The sequence below is a fragment of the Bos grunniens genome, chromosome 17 (assembly GCF_055505025.1).
Source record: "Bos grunniens cultivar Pamir isolate PY7600 chromosome 17, Bosgru_T2T1.0, whole genome shotgun sequence".
NCBI classification, from domain to species: domain Eukaryota; kingdom Metazoa; phylum Chordata; class Mammalia; order Artiodactyla; family Bovidae; genus Bos; species Bos grunniens.
In genome coordinates, this window is record NC_141181.1 from 16,074,693 (window position 1) to 16,095,711 (window position 21,019).

Here is a 21,019-nt window from a genome sequence, read left to right on the forward strand (position 1 = left end):
AGTCCATGGGGTCACAAAGAACTGGACATTACTGAGCAATTAACACTTTCAACTGGTCTCCTTGTGTGTGTGTGTGTTTTAGTCACTGAGTTGTGTACAACTCTTTGCAACCTCATGGACTATATAGCCCAGCAATCCAGTTGAATTTCAAAAAACATTTGAAAATTCTATCCATGGAATTCCCCAAACAAGAATACTGGAGTGGGTTGACATTCCTTTCTCCAGGGGATCTTCTCAACCCAGGGATCAAACCCAGGTCTCCTGCATTGGAGGCAGATTCTTTACTGTCTGGGCCACCAGGGAAGCCCTGATTGGTCTCCATGTCTCTGGTTTATTCCATCCCTTCTGCAGGCCTGGCTTGAACCATCTTGGCTGCTGCAGCTGTGCTCCTACTTGTGCTGTGCGTAGCTCATCACACCATCCCACTGCTCACTGGTCCTCAGTGTTTGTCCACCCATCATTCCGAAAGTAAAGTCTAAGTTTTTATCATCAGTACAAACATTTGCAACGTAGCCCCATCTCATTTTAAAACAATGTAGTTGAACTTCTTGCCACAAAAAAGGTGTTTATTTTAGAAAAAGTCTACAATAGATAACCAACAAGAAAGAAAATACTAATTTTAATTTTTCTGTCTTCATTTATTTCCTTGCTGCCCCATTATTACAACCAAAGTGAACTGTGGGTCATTCCTAAGTACATCTGACACTTTCCTTTCTCCATGACTTTCTGTGCTATTTACATCCCCCCAAACTGCACCCAATATCTCACCACTGAAATTCTGTTCAGCCTTCACTGTCCATCACAAAAGTTAATTTCTCTAAGATGCCTTCCTTCCCTGATCTTTAAATCTCCATAGCCTGGATTAGTGATAATACATGTAAAGCGTTTGAGTCATAGCTTGGAGTTCTTCGTCCTTGGCGGACTTGATATTTTATCTTCGGTCATTGTTGTAGTTGTGTAGCTGTTGTTCTTAACCACGTGCTTGTCTCTAAAAACCCACTCCATGGTTATTGAATGCATGTATTCTCTTTCACAAGGATTTTCGTAAGACTTCAGTTTCAGAAGTTGATAATATAAATTGTAGCTTTGTGCTGTTTGCTTGGGATGGTGGGAATAGGAGAGATCTGGGAAAGAGAAATGGCGAAAAGTTGAAAGCAGGAGAAAGAAACCCTCTCCTAGAGAAGAAAATGATGATTCCAGGGGCAGGAACTCTAAGGTGATCCTTCTGGAGCATCTAATTCCAAGGTGGAGTAGAAATGAATGTTTAATAATACCAGCACTGTGGTGGTGATGTCTGATACCAGCACGGAGGTGGTGATGTCTGATACCAGCACTGAGGTGGTGATGTCTGATACCAGCACTGAGGTGGTGATGTCTGATACCAGCACTGTGGTGGTGATGTCTGATACCAGCACTGTGGTGGTGATGTCTGATGTTGAACTGGTCCATACTCGGCTTCATCCGTTCCAGATGCGGCAAAGAAAACCCAAAGTCCATCACTTTGAAAGCCTGGCAAGATTTATCTCACTGGCTAGAATCTCATAGAAATGGCAAGAGTGGGAAGGGATTGAAAAAACCTGAAAAGCCCGAGATTGTAACGAAAGAAGATATAACTGAACTTCTTCCTTGAGATTCAGGAGCCTTGGTCTCAGTGCTGAGCAGTTGAAAATATTTGCATATCCTTGCATATGGATAAGCACCGCTGGTATTTTGACAAGCCTGGCTCCCTATGGGAGCCTGGTATGCAGATGGATTTTCATTCCATAAAAGCTCTTGGGGACATGGTTTTAGGATGTGACCAGAGGAGTGTGTCGGTTGCTTTGCCATTTACTAAAACTTAATAGAGGAGCAAGAGTGGAGAAGACAGGAAACCAGCTTCCTTCAGTATAAGCCCACAATTATGGAGGGTCATAGGCAGGTCGCAGCAGAGGAGATGGTGCCAAGTGGTCCCACTGGTTGATGGATGGAGGGATGCAGGGTAAATAGTGCAGAAGAATCAGGGAGAGTTGAGGCACTCAACATGAATGTCTGAGAGTGGCTGAGTGTCATTTCCTGTGATAGGAAGGAAAGGAGGAACTGGTGTGTAGTGGTGGCAGAGAACATGGACTCAAGTTAAGACGTGACCTTGGAACTAGATGGGAGGTAAAACTTTTCCTCTGCCCTCCTAGGGTCTCTGGCTGGGCCTGAGCATGAAACTGCTATAAGACACATTAACAGGAGAAAAGTAAACACACTACATATACATGGAAATTCTCAAAAGAAAATGAAGATCCAAAGAAATGTCAAAACTGAAATGCGTTTATATCAGGTTGAACGAAGAAAAGCAATTGTGGAAAAATAACTGAAATATATGGGGCAGTGGGGGAGGAGCTAGAAGGAGATAAGAGTTCTCTCATCTAGCCCTGCTGTATAGAATTCTCTCGGAGTTGACTCCCTGTCTCTGGTGATAAGAATGTTTCTTTCCTCCTCGTAGTGGCAGGGCATCTGTCATGCGGTGGTTTTATCTCTTTCTTTCAGGAAGAAAAGGGGAGGTCAGAGTACTCTTCCTGCACCTGCTGTTTTTCAAGTGCCTTTAGCTCGAAATAATCCTTATGCCAGTGTGGCATATTTGGGGGTGGCATATTCTTCCATGCTTCATTACTTTAAAATGTCTGTAAGGTAAGCAGCCAAGTGAAGATGCATTATATGTGTCTGTAATTTAGAGAAGAAGTGTACAGTAAGGAGAGAGAAATTTGAGGCTCATCATCATATCATCATAGTTATGTCAGGGGACTGGCTGAAATCACCTGGAAGTAGTATCTGTAGTACAGGAACCAGAAGGGTGCTGTCCTGAATCCTGGGGCATCTCACCATTAGAGAGAATGAGAGGAGAGAGAGCCCGAGCTAAGTGGCTGTACATCTGGCCAAGGTGCTCCTTGTCTGAAAACTGACATTTAGCAAAAGGAGGGATTTGTTGTTGTTGTTTAGTTGTTCAGTCATATCCGACTCTTCGCGACCCCATGGACTGTAGCCCCCTGGCTCCTCTGTCCATGGAATTTCCCAGGCAAGAATACTGGAGTGGGTTGCCATTTCTTTCTCTAAGTGATCTTCCTGACCCAGGGACCAAACCCACATCTCTTGAGACTCCTGCATTGGCAGATGGATTCTTTACCACTGAGCTACCTGGGAATCCCAAAAGGAGGGATAGGGAGAGAATTTTTTATTTCCCGATTTACTTATTTTTATTGCTGAGAATATGGTAGGTGCCTTTATGTAATCTCTCAGTAGTGCTATTGGGTAATCTTAACATTCCCCTTGAAAGGGGAAGATTGACACTTAACCAAATGGGTGCTGGGAGGCTGAGCTGATGTTCTTTTCTGTTGTTATTATTGTTCAGTTGCTAAGCCACATGTCTGACCCCATGGACTGAAGCATGCCAAGCTTGCCTGTCCTTCACTATCTCCTGGAATTTGCTCAAACTCATGGCCATTGAATTGACGATGACATTCAGCCATCTCATCCTCTGTCATCCCCTTCTCCTCCTACCTCAGTCTTTCCCAGCATCAGGGTCTTTTCCAATGAGTCAGCTCTTTGCATCAGGTGGCCAAAGTATCAGAGCTTCTGCTTCAGCATCAGCCCTTCCAGTGAGTATTCAAGATTGATTTCCTTTAGGATTGACTGGTTGGATTTCCTGGCTATCCAAGAGACGCTCAAGAGTCTTCTGCAGAATCACAGTATGAAAGCATCAATTCTTTGGTGCTCAGTCTTCTTTATGGCCAAATTCTCATATCCATGCATGGCTACTGGAAAAAACCATACCTTTGATATACAGACCTTTGCCGGCAAAGTAATGTTTCTGCTTTTTAATATGCTTAGTCTTCGTTGCAGCACATAGGACCTTCCACCTTCCTTGAGGCATACAAACTCTTTTTTTTTTTTTTTTGGCGGGACAGCAGGCTCCGCGCTGCGGCCGCGACTCTGGCTCCGGGACGCGTCCCGGGCGGAGGCTCCCCCGCGCGCCGGCAAACTCTTGCCCCATACAAACTCTTAGTTGCAGCATATGGGATCTATTCCCCTGACCAGGAATTGAACCCAGGCCCCCTGCATCGGGAGCACAAAGTCTCAGCCACTGGACCACCAGGGAAGCCCTTCTTTCCTGTTTGGCGTGTCCAAATGCGTATCTGTTGTTAGATACCCACTACTTTCCCAGGGTACCTTCAGAATACATAGGCATACATGGGCTTTTATTTTTATTTGAGAGCAAGAACAGCCCATGGAGTCAGGCTGCCTGCTCTGCTGGGTTCCCTGCCCCACCAGGAAAGCTGGGTGTCCATAGATTTACCTCATTATACTTTTCCTGGTGCCTATCAAGAAAGGAATCAGAAGTCTTATATTTTTTCTTGTTAACTTTCTCTTTACTGGGATGTAAAAATTCTTTCCAGTCCAAGAGAGTGACAAACTAAAGTGGTGAGACAAGGGTTGTTTATATTTTTAAATACTTTTGCCACAAATTCACTCACAGAATGTTTTATTGGCTAATCTGATTTCTTCTCTCTGACTGATACTTTGAAGCCATTAAAACTAAGTCAACTTGTAGGAGCTCTTATACAAAGTAAAGCTAATAACATCACATGGGAAATAGAAAATGAGTTATAGGCATATATCTGCATCTATATACTTCTTTGTAGAATTGCCCTATAACCTGCTTACTAACCAAGGTATATATAAGGTAATAGGGCTTGGTTTTCTTTTTAAATAATTTCTTTAAATAAACTTCATTCCACATTTCAGCTCCTGTCCAGCCAGGCTGGTGGAAAATCGGTTCCTATTGTTTTGAGCTCTCCACTTGTCACAGTCTTATTTTGTACATCGACTGCTGGTATGCCCACTTCCTATTCATTATGGTACCTTTAAGCTGCTTCAAATTCCTTACATCCAAGCCAAGCTCAAAACAAGGGAGCCTTTGGCAAAGCAGACCAGTGATGGAGGGCCAGCCCCTTTGATGCATGTGCTGGCTGCCCCCTTCTCCCTGCCCTCCATGGTCCTGCCTCCCCACACAGGGTGTCATCCTCTGGGAGCACCAACATTTGTCCCTTTGTCTTCTCCCCACTGTGCTTGCTCTCTCTCTCTCTCCCTCCCTCTCTCTCTCTCTCACTCTCCCCGCCTTCCCTCCCTCCCTCCCTCCCCTTCCTTCTCCTTCTCCCTCTCTTTTCTCTTTTAACCCTCAAAGATCCTTTTGCCTCCACAATGGACACCTCACACATTCTCTGTTGTAAGATTAAAGAACACCAAATCTATTTAGTCCAGGCCGCTCTTGCTTTCAGCACTGCTAAAATCCCCGGAGATGTGCTTTATGCTACAGGGTAAAATGTAAGAGAGCAAAACAATTTAATACCTCAAAAATGATTTTACCACTGTCTTACATACAGTCAAATGTAGCAGTCACATCACATATTAACCTTCTTTTTTATCCAAACAAAATTAACCTTAAACACTTCCTCAGAAGCTTTTTTTCTTCAGCCCTTTAATCATTTATGGTATTTCTTTCTGGACCCCATCCAAATATTCCCCTTGCTAAAATTCGAAGATCAAATCTGGTATCAATTCTCTGAAAATGGTCTGATGGAAGCAATTATACTTTGAACTCATTCATTCTGTCTCTTTTCCTTTTTAAACTTTTTTATAAGACATTTTTAGCTATCTTGAGTTGTTTTTCTGAGCGTCTGCAAAATTCAAAGCAGTGTTAAACACTGTCTGAACGTGTCACCACTTGAAGCCTTGCTTCTTTTTAAATAAGTATTTATGTGTATTACTGATTCGGCTGTGCAGGGTCTTTGTTGCAGCATGCAAACTCATAGTTGTGGCATGCGGGCTCTAGTTGCCTGACCAGGGATTGAACCAGGGTCCTTGGCATCGGGAGTGCAGAGTTTCAGCCACTGGACCACCAGGGAAGTCCCAAGAGCCTTCCTTATTCGGACAAGAAGATATTCTTATTGTCTAGGTACTTTGTGAAACTCAAAGAGTGAAATTGGAAGAAGAATGCAAGAAGAGATGTGGGGGAGAAACTAAACATTAAATATGTCAGATTTTTTTTTAATTCTGAAAGCAGGTAAGAATGAGCAAGAGACTTTAGAAATTAAATACGATGTTATCATTCTTTGCATTCTTTGATTTTTGCCCCATCAGATCAGATCAGATCAGATCAGTTGCTCAGTCATGTTCGACTCTTTGCGACCCCATGAATCGCAGCACGCCAGGCCTCCCTGTCCCTCACCAACTCCCAGAGTTCACTCAGACTCACGTCCATCGAGTCAGTGATGCCATCCAGCCATCTCATCCTCTGTTGTCCCCTACTCCTCCTGCCCCCAATCCCTCCCAGCATCAGAGTCTTTTCCAATGAGTCAACTCTTCGCATGAGGTGGCCAAAGTACTGGAGTTTCAGCTTTAGCATCATTCCTTCAAAAGAAATCCCAGGGCTGATCTCCTTCAGAATGGACTGGTTGAATCTCCTTGCAGTCCAAGGGACTCTCAAGAGTCTTCTCCAACACCACAGTTCAAAAGCATCAATTCTTCGGCACTCAGCCTTCTTCACAGTCCAACTCTCACATCCATACATGACCACAGGAAAAACCATAGCCTTGACTAGACAGACCTTTGTTGGCAAAGTAATGTCTCTGCTTTTGAATATGCTATCTAGGTTGGTCATAACTTTCCTTCCAAGGAGTAAGTGTCTTTTAATTTCATGGCTTCAATCACCATCTGTAGTGATTTTGGAGCCCAGAAAAATAAAGTCTGACACTGTTTCCACTGTTTCCCCATCTATTTCCCATGAAGTGGTGGGACCAGATGCCATGATGTTTGTTTTCTGAATGTCAAGCTTTAAGCCAACTTTTTCACTCTCCACTTTCACTTTCATCAAGAGGCTTTTGAGTTCCTCTTCACTTTCTGCCATAAGGGTGGTGTCATCTGCATATCTGAGGTTATTGATATTTCTCCCGGCAATCTTGATTCCAGCTTGTGTTTTGTCCCATACCCCAACTATTTCTTATTGAACTGTCAACTATTTTATTAGTAGAAAAATAAGCATCTCTAGAGTGTGCCTCTATGTCTTAATAGAATCAAAGAATCATAGGAAGGTAGAGATGAAAGTAATTTTAGAGGTTGCTTAATCTAATCTAGCAACTAGCAAGAAATCGCACCTACCAGTTTCTGAGAGGTAGAAGGAAATGTGTGCTGAAAGGAACCCAATCATAAGGTGAAAGCAATATGGTTTTTCTATTAGTAAGATGAAGATATAAATTCCCTATCTGCTGCTTAAGCAAGTTTTATAATCCTTTTTAACCTGTGGGGGATAATAATACCAACCCATTGGACTGTTTGTAAGAAATGAATAAGATACAGTAAGTCCCCTACATATGAGCCTTTAAGTTGCAAACTTGTGAAAAAGCGAACACCCATCTGGTTCCAGCAAGCAATCAGAACCTGTGCCATCAGTGTCAGGCATAAGTGAGATTGCAACTTGCCCTCTGTCTCCAATTGCTAACAGTCCTTCGGCTCTACCATCTCCCACCTCCTCTCCCTCCTGTAGTCAGTAATTTCTTGCCTGTTCACTCAATGCCACCTCCTGCATGCCAGCTGTGGTACTGGACTACTGGACTTTTAAAGGTGCTATGCTGCTTCTGCTGCTAAGTCGCTTCAGTCGTGTCCAACTCTGTACGACCCCATAGACGGCAGCCCACCAGGCTCCCCCATCCCTGGGATTCTCCAGGCAAGAACACTGGAGTGGGTTGCCATCTCCTTTTCCAATGCATGAAAGTGAAAAGTGAAAGTGAAGTTGCGCAGTCGTGTCCAACTCTAAGCGACCCCATGGACTGCGGCCTACCAGGCTCCTCCGTCCATGGGCTTTTCCAGGCAAGAGTATTGGCGTGGGATGCCATTGCCTTCTCCATAAAGGTGCTGTACCATAAGATTAAAATTGTTTTCTTTATTTTTTGTGTCTGTTTTCTCTTTATGTATGCTTGTATGAAATATATTATAAACCTATTACAGTACAGTAATAATACTATATAGTCGATTGTGTTAGTTGGGTACCTAGGCTAACCTGGTTGGACGTACCAACATATTGAACTTGCGAACATGCTCTCAGAATGGAGCTCATTGGTTATGTTGGAGACTTACTGTAATATCTATACAGTAGCTGTCACGTGATTGGCTATGATACATGGAGATCTCTTTCCTTACTTCAGACATTTCCATTGCTTTGCAGTTTGCCCAGACTTTAAACGATTGAATCTTTGACTATCTGAAATCAACAACCACTTAACCATAAATGTCCCTCTTCTCTAAGCCAATGAAATCCCTTCCAATTGCCCCTAGTCTTTTCTGTTTTGCCAGGTTTCCAGGCCCACTATCATTTCCCTGGTGACCTTGCTCTGGCATCGTCTAGTTCACAATAGCCCTCCCCTTGGCATGTCACATCCAGAAATACATGCAGTGTCCTATACCAAGGACTCTTGCTTCCTCTGACTGTGATTTCACTTAACACTGCTCTCTCTTTTATAGCAAACTTGTCTATGATTATTGAAAACATTCTATGATCTGGACACTCCAAACAGTGACATAGTTTTATGTCTTCTGAGAAATTTCCTAATTTAGGGGTTTTTCCTGTGGATGACATGTATTTTGTATTAGATTCTGAAATCCAGTTAAAATGAAGAAAGCATTTTAAATGTTTCTGAGGATTCAGTGGCTACAAAAGCTAATCCTGCTTCTGAGTGCATGCTAAGTCACATCAGTTGTGTCTGACTCTTTGCAGCCTCATAGACCATAACCCACCAGGTTCCTCTGTCCATGGGATTCTTCAGGCAAGAATACTGGAGTGGGTTGCCATGCCCTCCTGCAGGGGATCTTCCCAATCCACGTCTCTTACTTCTCCTGCATTTGCAGGCAGGTTCTTTAACACTAGTGCCCTGTGAGAAGCCCAGTCTTGCTTCTAATCCAGTGGAAATTATCACAACCTTGATATTCTTTTATTAAAACACCCCCCCATATTTAAACAATAGCACAGTATTTTTTAAAAAAAGAAGTCCTGGAAATATACTTTCCATATTCTAATTATAAGCTAAATTTTTGGAAAGTTTTGGTAATTTGACATCTAAGTGTATTTTGAGTCATTATATTTAAAACTGGATCTAAATCTAAACTGCAAGCAAAAAATCCTTCTCCCCTTATTTTACCAGACTATCATATAAGCAGTGTGAACTAGGCAAACTACATTCTCAGGATCCTTTTTCTTACAACTTACTGTTGTCGAAGCCTAGGCAAAGGCTTTAAATTTATTTTCTCATCTATGTATAATTCAACTTGAAGTCTTCTTAAAGTCACTTAGCGTCTGAGAATCTCCTGTTCTATGATGTAGATACCACTCTCAAATCTCTTATTGATAAAGACCTACATTATATTCATCTCTACACAGGTCTGCCAGTTTAAAATCTGACACAATCCAACATTTTAGAGCCTGAAACATGGTGCTCTATTTACATCAACTTATCAGATGAATGTGGACTCAAATAAAGCCCAGTGAGATATTGGCTCTAAAATCTTGGCTCATCATTTCAAGATGCTATGCCTGTAACTCCGAACTTGAATGTAATTAAACATGAAATGGTCTCATTTTAGCATGGGAGGAAATCAGCTCTCTGGTCAGAAGGAAAGATTTTTCAATTCAGTTTTAATTGCTAATTTTCCTTTGGGGGAGCTTGAAGAGCTACAGTGGTTAAAGGAATAAAATATCAAATAGCAACATTATTCATGAATAATTACCCAGCAGGGGGAGATAAGAAGACTCTACCTTGTATTTTCAGAGGTCTGAATGATTTGAGAGGATACCTGTAGTGGGGGACTTGTCAGCCTTGTGATCTAGGATACAGCAGTAATCAGTGATAGAAAAGAGGGGGAATAACCAAATATCATCAAGTCACGCACATTGGGTTTTATTTAAGGAAATGTCTCCTCATGTAGGCAGTGATGTGTTTAAGAATGAGATGCATTTTTACTTGTTTCTATTTTAAGTGATTGCTTTGACAGGTCTTTGAAGAAAAAAAAAATCATTTTCTATCCTGCAGATTCAGTAACTGCCCTTAAATGTCTCATCATGTCACATTTTCAGTGGAGACGCCATCGTGATTTGCTTCCATGGTGATCTACCCATCACTGATGGCTAAAGCTAATGACACTGGGTTGTCAGGATGCCATGCCAGGCAGCCACTAATTAATTATTTGTCATAATCTCCCAGGGAGGAAATTACTAATATTATTACTTAGCACATCCTTTGCATTTACACTTGCAGAGTGCTGAAAAATTCATTTGTGGCCCTGAAGAAATAAACATTTGTGCTGTTCTTAGCAGGAAGCAGGAAAGCAGCCCCAAGAGCATCTGTACCCACTGGGTGACATAGTCAGGGCCTCAAGCTCTACATGCTGTGGCAGCCTTATAGGCTATGTTGCTTTCAGCTGAAGAATAGAAAGACTATGTCAAAGGCATTTTTATTATTCTAATCTCCTGAGACTAAAATTAGTAAGCAACAAATTAATTCAATTATAAAACTACCCCTCAAAAGAACCCAATCTTTTAAGGTGGTACTTTGACTTGGAAGGCATATTTAACAAGAAGACTTGGAAGATAATAAATGTGCCCTGGCAATTGTAGGGAAAAAAAGCCATCTGGTATGAATGAGTCCCTTGTATTTGAAGTAAAGACTGTTACAAGGTTGTTTCAACTTCCTTGTTGACCAGTTGTCTGTGTCTCAGCTGGAGCCTGTCAATAAGTAACCCACTGGGAAAGGAAAGCGTTTCTATAATATGATTGATAGACTGAGGTTAATATTTAACCTTAATTTGTAATCAGAATGTAATATTTATATTATGATAGATAATAGTAGATAATAGGTAAATGATACATGAGACTCTGTACTTTTCTCTTAACAAGAATCATTGGAAAGGAACCAAGGTTTTAACAAAGTTAATTTGCCACAGATAACCTTCATCTTAATAGTGGACAGGAGTGAGTGTTAGTAAAGATGATATTAGAGAAATAATATTGGACAAGAAAGCTTTTGTTAGTCACATTCAAAGGTATTCATATCTTATTTTTTAAATTTATTTAAATTTAATTCAAAAATAATTGCTTAACAATATTGGTTGATTTCTGTCATACATCAACATGAATTAGCCATAAGTATGCAATATGTCCCCTCCCTCTTGAACCTCCCTCGCACCTCCCACAAATGTATATTGAATAATTGTTGCTTTACAATGTCATGTTAGCTTCTGTTGTCCAGCAAAGTGAATCAGCTGTACATATATATATATATATATATCCTCTCTTTTTTGGATTTCCTTCCCATTTAGTTCACCACAGAGCACTAAGTGGACTTCCCTGGAATATACAGTATTTTCTCATTTGTTATCTGTTTATACATAGTATCAAGAGTGCATATATGTCAATCCCAATCTCCCGTCCCCACATGTGGATACCAAGGGATAAAGGTGGGGGAGTATCCATACTTTAAAATCTACTACATATTTCCTACCTAGTAAGCAGTACAAAGTTGAACAAGTAACCAAGTGCCACTGACAATAGGAATTAAATAGTACTCCATTTCACACAATAAACTACTCGTTTTCCAGATAAGAGTAGTTCACTTTGTCACTGCCTACAAAACCCGTAGGTCTTCACCCAACAAGGGAACACTAGAACCCAGCCCAGCATGACTGATTTAAATGGAGGCAGATCACTGTTGAAAATCATCAAGACTGCTGTTTGTCCACATGTGGCCACTGGTTCTAGTGGACACCAGGTCAAAAATCTCAGTGTAGGGGGTTTTCAGGCTGCCACTGGTTGAAAGGGGTCATGGATGGCAAGGGGCTTGTTTAGAAGGTACCTTTGCATACAGAGCACTGTTCATAGACTGAGCAACCCCTGTTTTTCTGCTTTAAAACCTGGAGGAGCTGATAGAGATCAAAAATGCCTTGACAACTGAGTGACTGAAAGTCTGAATACTCTGAATACTGATGAACTATACCATAGAAAAGAATTTGTGTTTTCAGCTCACATCAGTATGGCATGTTTCAAATACGGCATAATTGGAACTGCATTTCAGCCCAATTACAAATGCTCATTTTTCACTTACACAGAAAACACACAACCTGGAAATTTAGAATCTTTTCTTTTTTGACATGTCACTCTGCAAATATGAATCTCCTTTAAGCTCAGGAGTCTATAGGAAATATATTTGGCCTCATTTTAGGAAGATAAGCGGGAGACAACATAATTTATGAGCTGAACCAATGGAAGGGTGCTGAGTCAGGTTTTGTTAAACTAATCTTATGGCTGGCAAGGATGACATGTCAGGTGTTTAATTCATTTAAAATACCAAGCCATTTCCATAAATCATTTTTATAACTTTAAATACATTATATAGGTACAGAAACAATAGGTGGTGTGTTTGAATGTGCCAAACACATCTGTTTCCTTCACTACATACTGTGTTTCTCATTTCATTTTCCAAAGATGTATTGATTTATCAGATTATTTTTTATGGGCTGATCCATACTTTAGTTTAATCCATGTCATGTTCTCTATCGGTGCTGTTATGCTTCTTGAATTTTTCCTTGGGGCAAAATATATATTTGCCCCACGTGAATATATCGTAGCATCTCTCTCTTCCTTTCTGCACAAAAAGCAAAAAGAATCTTCATTTTTTAATATATTTGTCACTGTAGTCCAGGTAGAAAAAGTACACAGGATGCATTTGGGTCTATTTAGCATAAAAACTTCATCTGAAACGTCTGTATGATATAAGATAATGTGTTGTATTTCAGGATATCTAAGGTTGAGTTTCTTTACTGTGTGAATGCTATACTATTTTCTTTTCTCCCCTAACTCCTTGCCCCCCTCCCTGTTTAACAGCAGACAAACCCAGGGAGCACTGAATGAATCTGACGATCCTGAAACAGGCTGTCTAACTGATAACAAGCCAACTTCTCGACACTTCTATCCTGTCGCCTTGCTGCTTGTCAGCTCACACCTGCTAGTTGTGTGGCTTATTTTAAGTCTTGCATTACTTTTAGCCAAATACCAATAAGTTTTATGTTGCATTCCTTTCTTTTCTACAACTGACAATGGACTTTAAATTATGGGGACAATGCTGTAATTTCTACATTTTCAGATTCACAGAATTTAAAAAAAAAAAAAGAACAAACAAATGTTTGAATTGTGTTTTATTTGTTTTTCCTAAAAGCTAAAAGAAAAGAAGTACTATGCATTAAGTGAATTATTTTGCTCTTTTTGTTCATGGAAAAGCATTTCCCAACTGTTAACTAGCTCAAGAAGAATTTTTAAATTCCTGTCTTTGGAATAAGACAAAGAACAGAATCCTGAAAGCTTGAAGTTCTGCACCTCCTATTCCTCTTCCCATTTCCATTTATTTAAAGAAATTAAGACTGAATTTGCACAACACCCCGGACCCCTGAGACAAGTCCTACAGATGTGGGAGGTTCCTTCCATCCAGACTCGATTTCCACTGTGCTGAACCCACTGTCGCCGTCAGCTGATAGAACCCTCTGTTGGATTTCTCTAACCTGTTAGTTCTGTGATTTCTTTGCTGCAGTTAACCTTTTTTCTGTCAAGTAACTTTCTGGAGAGAATGGCTATTTCTGTTTTGTAATTAAATGAATCCATTTGTAACTATGGTTTGGGTTGATTTGGCTTTCAGTGTACTTTTCTATTCTTTTTAACCAAGTCTTGTTTGTGTCTCGATGCCCCATTTTCAGCACCTGTGACTTTTGTACTATCTGTACACAAGCACTCCTCTTGATAAAGCTGAGACTTGGACCAGGCTGTTTGGAAAGCCATTTTCCTCCTCGTTGCACAGCTAAAATAATGCAGTCAAATAGAGATGAAACTTTCCTTTAAAAATCTATAGGGCCAGACTTAATTAAATGCCTTATTCCTAGAACCTACATCCTTAGGGCTACATGTAGATGTTCATGTGTTTTAAAGAGACTGAGAAATTCATTTGTGGAAAAGTTATAAAAAGGCAGATATATTTATGAAATGAAAATGAAGCTGTATTGTGGATCAAATTATATTTAAAGAGTTTATTAAACCTTAATATATGTTAAGAGCAAAGGGACTCTACTCATCTTTTTTCCGAGGGCAATAATGGTATTGGGCCTGGCCTAGGATTTAATTTTGTAAGATGTATCATCATTTGTGAAAAAAAAAAATGTAGAGTTGAATCTTTGTTATTTTTCTCGGACTGTTGCTGCAACTCTGCATTGAACAAATAAAGCATATTTATTTATTCTGTGTTTCATGAAGTTGTGCTTTTTCCCTTTCACCAGAGAAGGATGCCGCATAGAAAATGTACTGAAGAATATCAAATGCAGGAAGTATGCTTTCAACATGCTACAGCTGATGGCTTTCCCCAAGTACTACAGACCTCCAGAGGGGACTTATGGAAAAGCTGACACCTAAGTTTACCAACATGTAAATAAACAGGAACACAAATACGCTTCCGTTGGAAAATCTCCACCGTTTTTCTGTTTTCATTGTCATGAATTTGTGGAGGGGGGTGATCAGGAATGTTCACCCAAATCTAAGGATTTCTTGAGTTAGTTATCAGCATATGACTCTGAAAGAAATCCATTAAACAAATCTTAAATCATATTGTGTTTCTAGTTCCAAGCTTCTATGTATTGATTCTCGCTGGTTGAGATCGGTTGAAAAAGTGTACATTTCATTCATGGGATTTTTAATGAAAGACATTCTGAGAAAACCTAAGTTGCTTCAGGGGCTCTGGAGGTGATTCAGAGAGTGGCATTCTCCACTCCAAAGCGATGATAGGAGAGTGTCAAGGAGAGAGGCTTTGAGATATTTCCCATCTTTTCTCATATACAAGCTGAGAGCCCATTTGTGGGCTTTAAAAATATTTTTCTAGTGAATGGAAATTAGGGAGTGTTAACTTGTGAACCTGACTACAGAAGCAGTTCCTATGTGTTTGTAAAGACTTTGTCATCCTGAGAAGGTGTGACTGGTCCTCCTAAAAATGTTGACAGACAGTGTTAATAAAGCAATAAAAATACTTTTTGAAAACATGGTATCTTTTCAAAACTCTGACTTGGATTGATTTGCCCCATCAGCCTAAACTTCATGTAGTCAAGTTCATGAAAGACTGTAAAATATCTTTGAGGTGTTTTCTAGCATTTATCTTAATATGTATCAATCAATCGATGTAACTATGCATTGCCGGGCATAGATTAGTATATGTGAATGAACCTTTTAAAACTTATGCTACCATAATTAATGATAAACCAAAACAATTATTTCTCCTAAACTGAATTTCAAATTTGCCCTTACTTGGTAAAATAACACCATAAGTTTCCTAAAACTACAAATCAGACATTGCCTTAGAGATCCTCATGTGTAGCATTATAAATATTATAAATGGCTAAAGTACAAGGAAGATATGCCCCCACTTACTCAGCTGGATGATTTTAGAACCCTGGTTACAATCCCTTCTTACCTTGTAGCTTATCTGATCTGTAAATTGCCACCCTAAATATATACATGAAAATTTGGGAAGGATACTAGTTAAATAGGCCTTGGCATGTATTGCTGTAATTGAAACTTAAAGTACAAAGTTCTAAACAAATGACATTTATTTTCTCCCTAATTTAAGAATTTATATGCTTTCCTTTCTCATCAGAGGAGCATGCGATCCAGAGCATCAGTCTCCCTTGGAAATGCCAAAGACCTGTTACTTAGACACCTCTTAGCAATGACCACATTCAACAAATCATCTGTAGCTTTCCTAGCTGATATGATAGCTCCTCAATCTAGATACCTATTGAAATGAAGATTCCAAACAGATCTCTAGGCTCATGTTGGGCTTTTCAAATTGCTGCAATTTTAAATAACCCTCTGAGGCTTTTAATGCTAGAATTGTCAATCTGTTATTTTAGTTAAGGACTTGTGGGCATTATACTTGAGGCAGTTGTCAAAATATTTACAGCCTTTTTCATGAAAAGATGCTGTGTGCTGTGGATATATTCATGGACAGGTTATATTGTTCTCCTTTATACCTCATTCTCAATTTCAATGAGTAAATATAATCTTTGAATTGTTCAGTTTCATTTAAAAATGGTAGGATTTGTGGTTATTTTCATTATCCCATTGGTTTAAGGTAAAGCAGTTGGTATGACAGTGATTCCCTTGAGTAACTGTGAAGCCACATTCAGTATATCAGATGGCAGTCTTGAGTTCCAAGTTACCTTAAGTGATTTATCATCTTCTAAATATTCTTATGAACAATAGTTTTTTTTTTTGTATTTTTTAAAATGAAACCTCTTGATTCAAATATGGAAAGAATATTTATTAACCAGAAAACCAACAGTAGGGTTTTCTATTTGTGGAAGACATTTCAAAGTTTTTTTTTTTTTCTTTTTTATGAAGTACTATTATAGAAGTTCTCAAAGAGTAGAACTTACTGTAATACAAATGGAGGTAATGTATTTTCTCATTTATTATTAACAGTTTTCTGCATTCCCCTATTGGAAACCTATATTTGTTCATATTCTAAAAGTAGATTTCATCAAGCAAATGTTTTTTTGTAGCGACAATAATGTCACCCCTTTCCTGAGAGATATTTCAAGTATCCTTGGAAAACTACTTCATTATTTCTTAAATTACTAAACCTTTCTAAATCAAAGAGAAAATGTTATACTAAAAGTTTTAAAAGCTCTTTTGCACAAACACGGGCTCAGTCATGCTCTTCTGCTTCCATTTTCATCTAAAAGATGCACCAGTCATTCTGTTTTAAGAGATCACGTTGAGCCAGACACTGAACCAAGAAAACATTTCCAAACAAGATAATTTTTTTTGCTCAAAAACACGTTTGCCCTCTGATGTCATCAAAAGTAGATAACACTTCAGGATTAGCTATTTACAGAGTCCTACAGAAAACGTACTTAAAAGCAAGGGAAAGTGCAATCCTATGTATGTTTGACCCAGTGACCAAAGATCCAGAGCCTGAAAAATGTTCTGCAAAACCGCTGAACGTAAAAGTTAGAAATATTTTATTGAAGCAGACGTGTATTTTAGATGTACCCTTGCATTTATTGCTTGTGCGGTTGTTTCTTTCTTGTCATTATTACCTTGGGTTTTATCAACACCCTGCCCAAACAATCCTTTTATGTAAATAGTTTGGTCAATCCAGTACTCCCATGAGTCAGAGCAGCTATCTGATCCTGCTGACAGCTTGTACTGAAATGACCAGCTGCCCAGTGAGAGCAGGACCCCAGGTAATTAAGCTCCAGTCTTTACAAGACTATGACCTCTTGTTCTGAGGATGTGAGGTCTTAAAAGTAAGCGTCTGGGTGGGAGATACTTCCCTTTTTTCTCTCAACTAAGTATGGTATTTTGCCTAGAATAAGACAGTGGGAGAGAAGATTCATGCTTTTCTTCCCAAGCAAACCCAAGCCCCTCTTATGGAAAGTCTGCTAGGTGCTGAGAGGAGAATAATAATGGTGTGCTAGAAATTGGCTGGTCCTGACTCACAATACTTGACCATTAAATTCTGTAAGCCACTTTTCAAAACACAACCATCATTAAATATTAAATTACAGAACACAATTGAATAAATCTTACTAAAAATGATCATCAAAGCTTAATGAAGCCTAAATATTTTACTGTATTATACTATTTATACCTGCTGCTGAGGTTATTTATGCCAATTGTATCTGTCCAGTGGAAACATGATATTTATAATGTACTAACTGGGCCTCACTTCCTGACTCTGCATGCAGTAACATCACATAGGTAGCTTGAAATTGACCATGGTGGGTGTTACACCCCAGAAACTGCCAAATGCTACCAACCCATACTTTGAATTCCTGGAAAACCACTTGTTAAGCATTGACCAGCACAAAACTGGATGCCACCATCACTTTTTCTCCAGAAAATAATCAATAATTGAAAGCAGTATTAAATTATTAAAATGATACCAAGTGCAGTCACCTTCAGATGGCTACAGTTTTGTCTTGATTTATGCCCTCTTTAAAGACTCCTGTTAGACTATAAGTAATATTTGCTGTTTATGTTTATTCATATTTAAAACAGTCCTAACAATTCATTTAAAAATGTATTTCTTGGGGACTCCCCTGGTGGCCCAGTTGCTCCACTCCACTGGACTCAATGCTTCCAATTCGCAGAGCACAGATTGGATCCCTGGTCAAGGAACTAATGCCCTGCTATGTGGCCAAAAAGTGAAATTTTTAAAAATAAATAGATAAAAATTATCTCTCTATGATGTTCTGCAAGGGAAATCTCAGCGAGGCAGCTTTTGTGTAAGCAATAACAACTTCAGGCAAAATTCAGGGAAATGTTAGCCTAATTAGAAAATCACTAAAAATGCACTTCAATATCAGTTTTTAAGTTTATAGTTTTAGCATTTGCTAAAAGCTGGAAAAGCAGTAACATACTATCAGGCCCAGATTCTAATAAATATAGTTCAACTGGAAACCAAACTGTTAGATTAAATAAATTAAACTCTGGCAGCATCCAAAGTCACACAAATGTTTAGGTGTTTGATTTCCAAACAGGATGGTCTATCAGTGGTTTAGTTCAACATACAGGCCACCTTTTATAATCTTTTGAGAAATAAATCAACTTTCATCACAGGTTTAAGAAACTGGTCTGAGAAAAACTGTGATCAGCAGTTGCAGAGTAAAGCAAATATATTGAACACAAGGCATCTCTAATAGCTAGAGGCTTTACAGATTATGTGCTACTGAAGAGAATAATTTGCTGAGAGTTGTATAGTAGATTGACAATTTTAGGTAAATTCACAGAATCCACATTCATTTAGCCCAGCTGCAATCTGCAAGAGTTTTGCTTTTTTCCCCTCCATATTTATGTTTCGTTACTTTATAAAGAAACTACCAATGTATTAGATCTTTTGTTTCTTTGGAAGAAATTTAAGTTACAACTTTCCAAACAGATGTTATCTCTAGCAAAAACTTCAAGAATAGAAAAATGCAGTTAATGTTTTAGATAAAATATGGCAGGCCAATTAGGTATAAAGTTAAGGTATGGAAATTTGGGTTTTTTCTTTCTGAGTTATAGTGCAGATTAAACACTCTTAGTTTTATTTCTAAGCATGTAAGAGGAAATCTAAAGCATTTCTGATGTCAAAGAAACAAATCATATCTGAGTATTAGTATCAAGGAGGTAGGAAAACATTGCAAGGTAGTATTAACTTAAAATACATACGTGCCATCGGCTCTCCTGAGCATGAACTTTTATAGATTGCATAAATAGTCAGAATTTTAAATTTAAAAAGGAAAACATGACTCACAGTTCAGTATAGTACCCAGAGAGACTGAACATTAAAGGAGAGAAGACCTACTACAAGTGTTGTTGCCTGATAAACCATATGTTGCTTACCTTTCATGCTGTGCTCAGTGGCTCGGTCATGCCCAACTCTCTGTGGCTGTAGCCCACCAGGTTTCTCTGTCCATGGGATTTCTCAGGTAAGAATACTTGAGTGGGTTGCCATTTCCTCCTCCAGGGGATATTCCTGACCTAGGGATGTCTCATGCAACTCCAGCATTGCAGTGGATTCCTTACCACGAAGCCACTTATCTTTTAGTCTTTAAGATGTTGCACTTGCATACTCATGGTATGAAACATTCACAGTCTTCCTAAATTATCAGAATACTCTAAGGTCATACAAGGGCACAACTCAACAGTACATCTTTACTGATGACTTAGTGCAGTTTTATTGACTGGCAGGCAGTATTGACTCAAATATTAGCAAGATTGCTATATTATCTACATATTAGTAGCTCTTATGATGCTTTTATATCACTATTCATGTCAGAGAGCTTTCAAATTTTAAAAGGCAGATGCCACATTTCTGTAACTGTATAGACACTCCCATTTCACTTCACATGTGCAATCCTTTGTACACATACCCTCTTGTGGATATTTTATTATTTTATTTAACCTAATATGTGATTTTCAGATTCTTGTGGTACTTAGCTGAAACATCTGCATTTGTTTTCTTTTAATGTTAAATATATATTCCAGGTCAACCAATAATGTGTAGTCCTAGGAAATGAGGCACAAATAGGTTAGATCACTTTATATTGTCATTTGAAGAAATATCATTTTGTTTTATTATTCTATGTAAACCATATTCATTGTACATTGTGTGTATATTTTTTTAATAAATGTGATTTTTATTTTTTATGTTTCTGTCTTTTTCATTTCAAATATCAAATTATACATTTTTTTTCATTTTTGTCAATGTAGAAATCTCTAAAACTTTATTGAAATAGCAGAAGCATAGCCTAAATAGTATTTCAAAGAAAATAGACTAATTTTCTGATGAAGTGTAATTGCAGTGCAAATTTTACATTGATACTAGGTTAGTAACTATTAATAGCAGAATGCATCTTTCAGGGTTGCTGTTCTATGGGACTAAAATCAACTATAATTTTAAAAGATGCAAGAACCAGATGCTTCATCTTTGGGCAAATCACTGATCTTTGCAATCCTGATTATATTAGTCTTTTGAGCACATAAGATAACTTTTCCTTATTGGCTCTTTGGATCTTATCAATTATAATTCATTATAGCAGTTGATAGTAGAAGGTAAATCCCAAAGAATTTTAATTCCATGTTATAGCAAAAAAAAAAAAAAGTTAAACAACTTTACGTGTTGACTACATGTAAAGAAAGAAAGGAGTTTTACCATCCGGAGAATTCAAGAGCATATCTGATCCTGTAGCAAGAAACTCTAATGTCATTATCATCAGTACATGTTCATACTAATGTGTCTTTCTACATCTGATCAGGAACAATACTAGACGTAGCTCCACGGTGAAACAATTAATAGCAAATTATAGCAAAATGCTACCTGCCATAAAACCGGTAGGGGAACATGAGTGAAGTAAGAATACTCTTCTGTCTCTA

The 21,019-nt window shown here is 38.8% G+C and overlaps 1 protein-coding gene across 9 annotated transcripts in view; it reads left to right on the plus strand.

The window, feature by feature from the left end:
* The window catches only part of INPP4B (inositol polyphosphate-4-phosphatase type II B), an 853,196-nt gene extending 832,903 nt beyond the window's left edge, over positions 1–20,293 (plus strand). For 4 of the 9 annotated variants that reach the window (XM_086346584.1, XM_086346588.1, XM_086346589.1 and 1 more), the window contains one exon: positions 14,386–20,293. In XM_086346584.1, coding sequence (XP_086202710.1) covers positions 14,386–14,518 — 133 coding nt within the window. In that variant the 3' untranslated portion in view covers positions 14,519–20,293. Of the gene's footprint in view, positions 1–12,949; positions 14,358–14,385 lie in introns of those variants that run through there. The other 5 variants (XM_086346583.1, XM_086346585.1, XM_086346586.1 and 2 more) reach the window with 2 other exon arrangements.
* Positions 20,294–21,019: the final 726 nt, after the last annotated feature.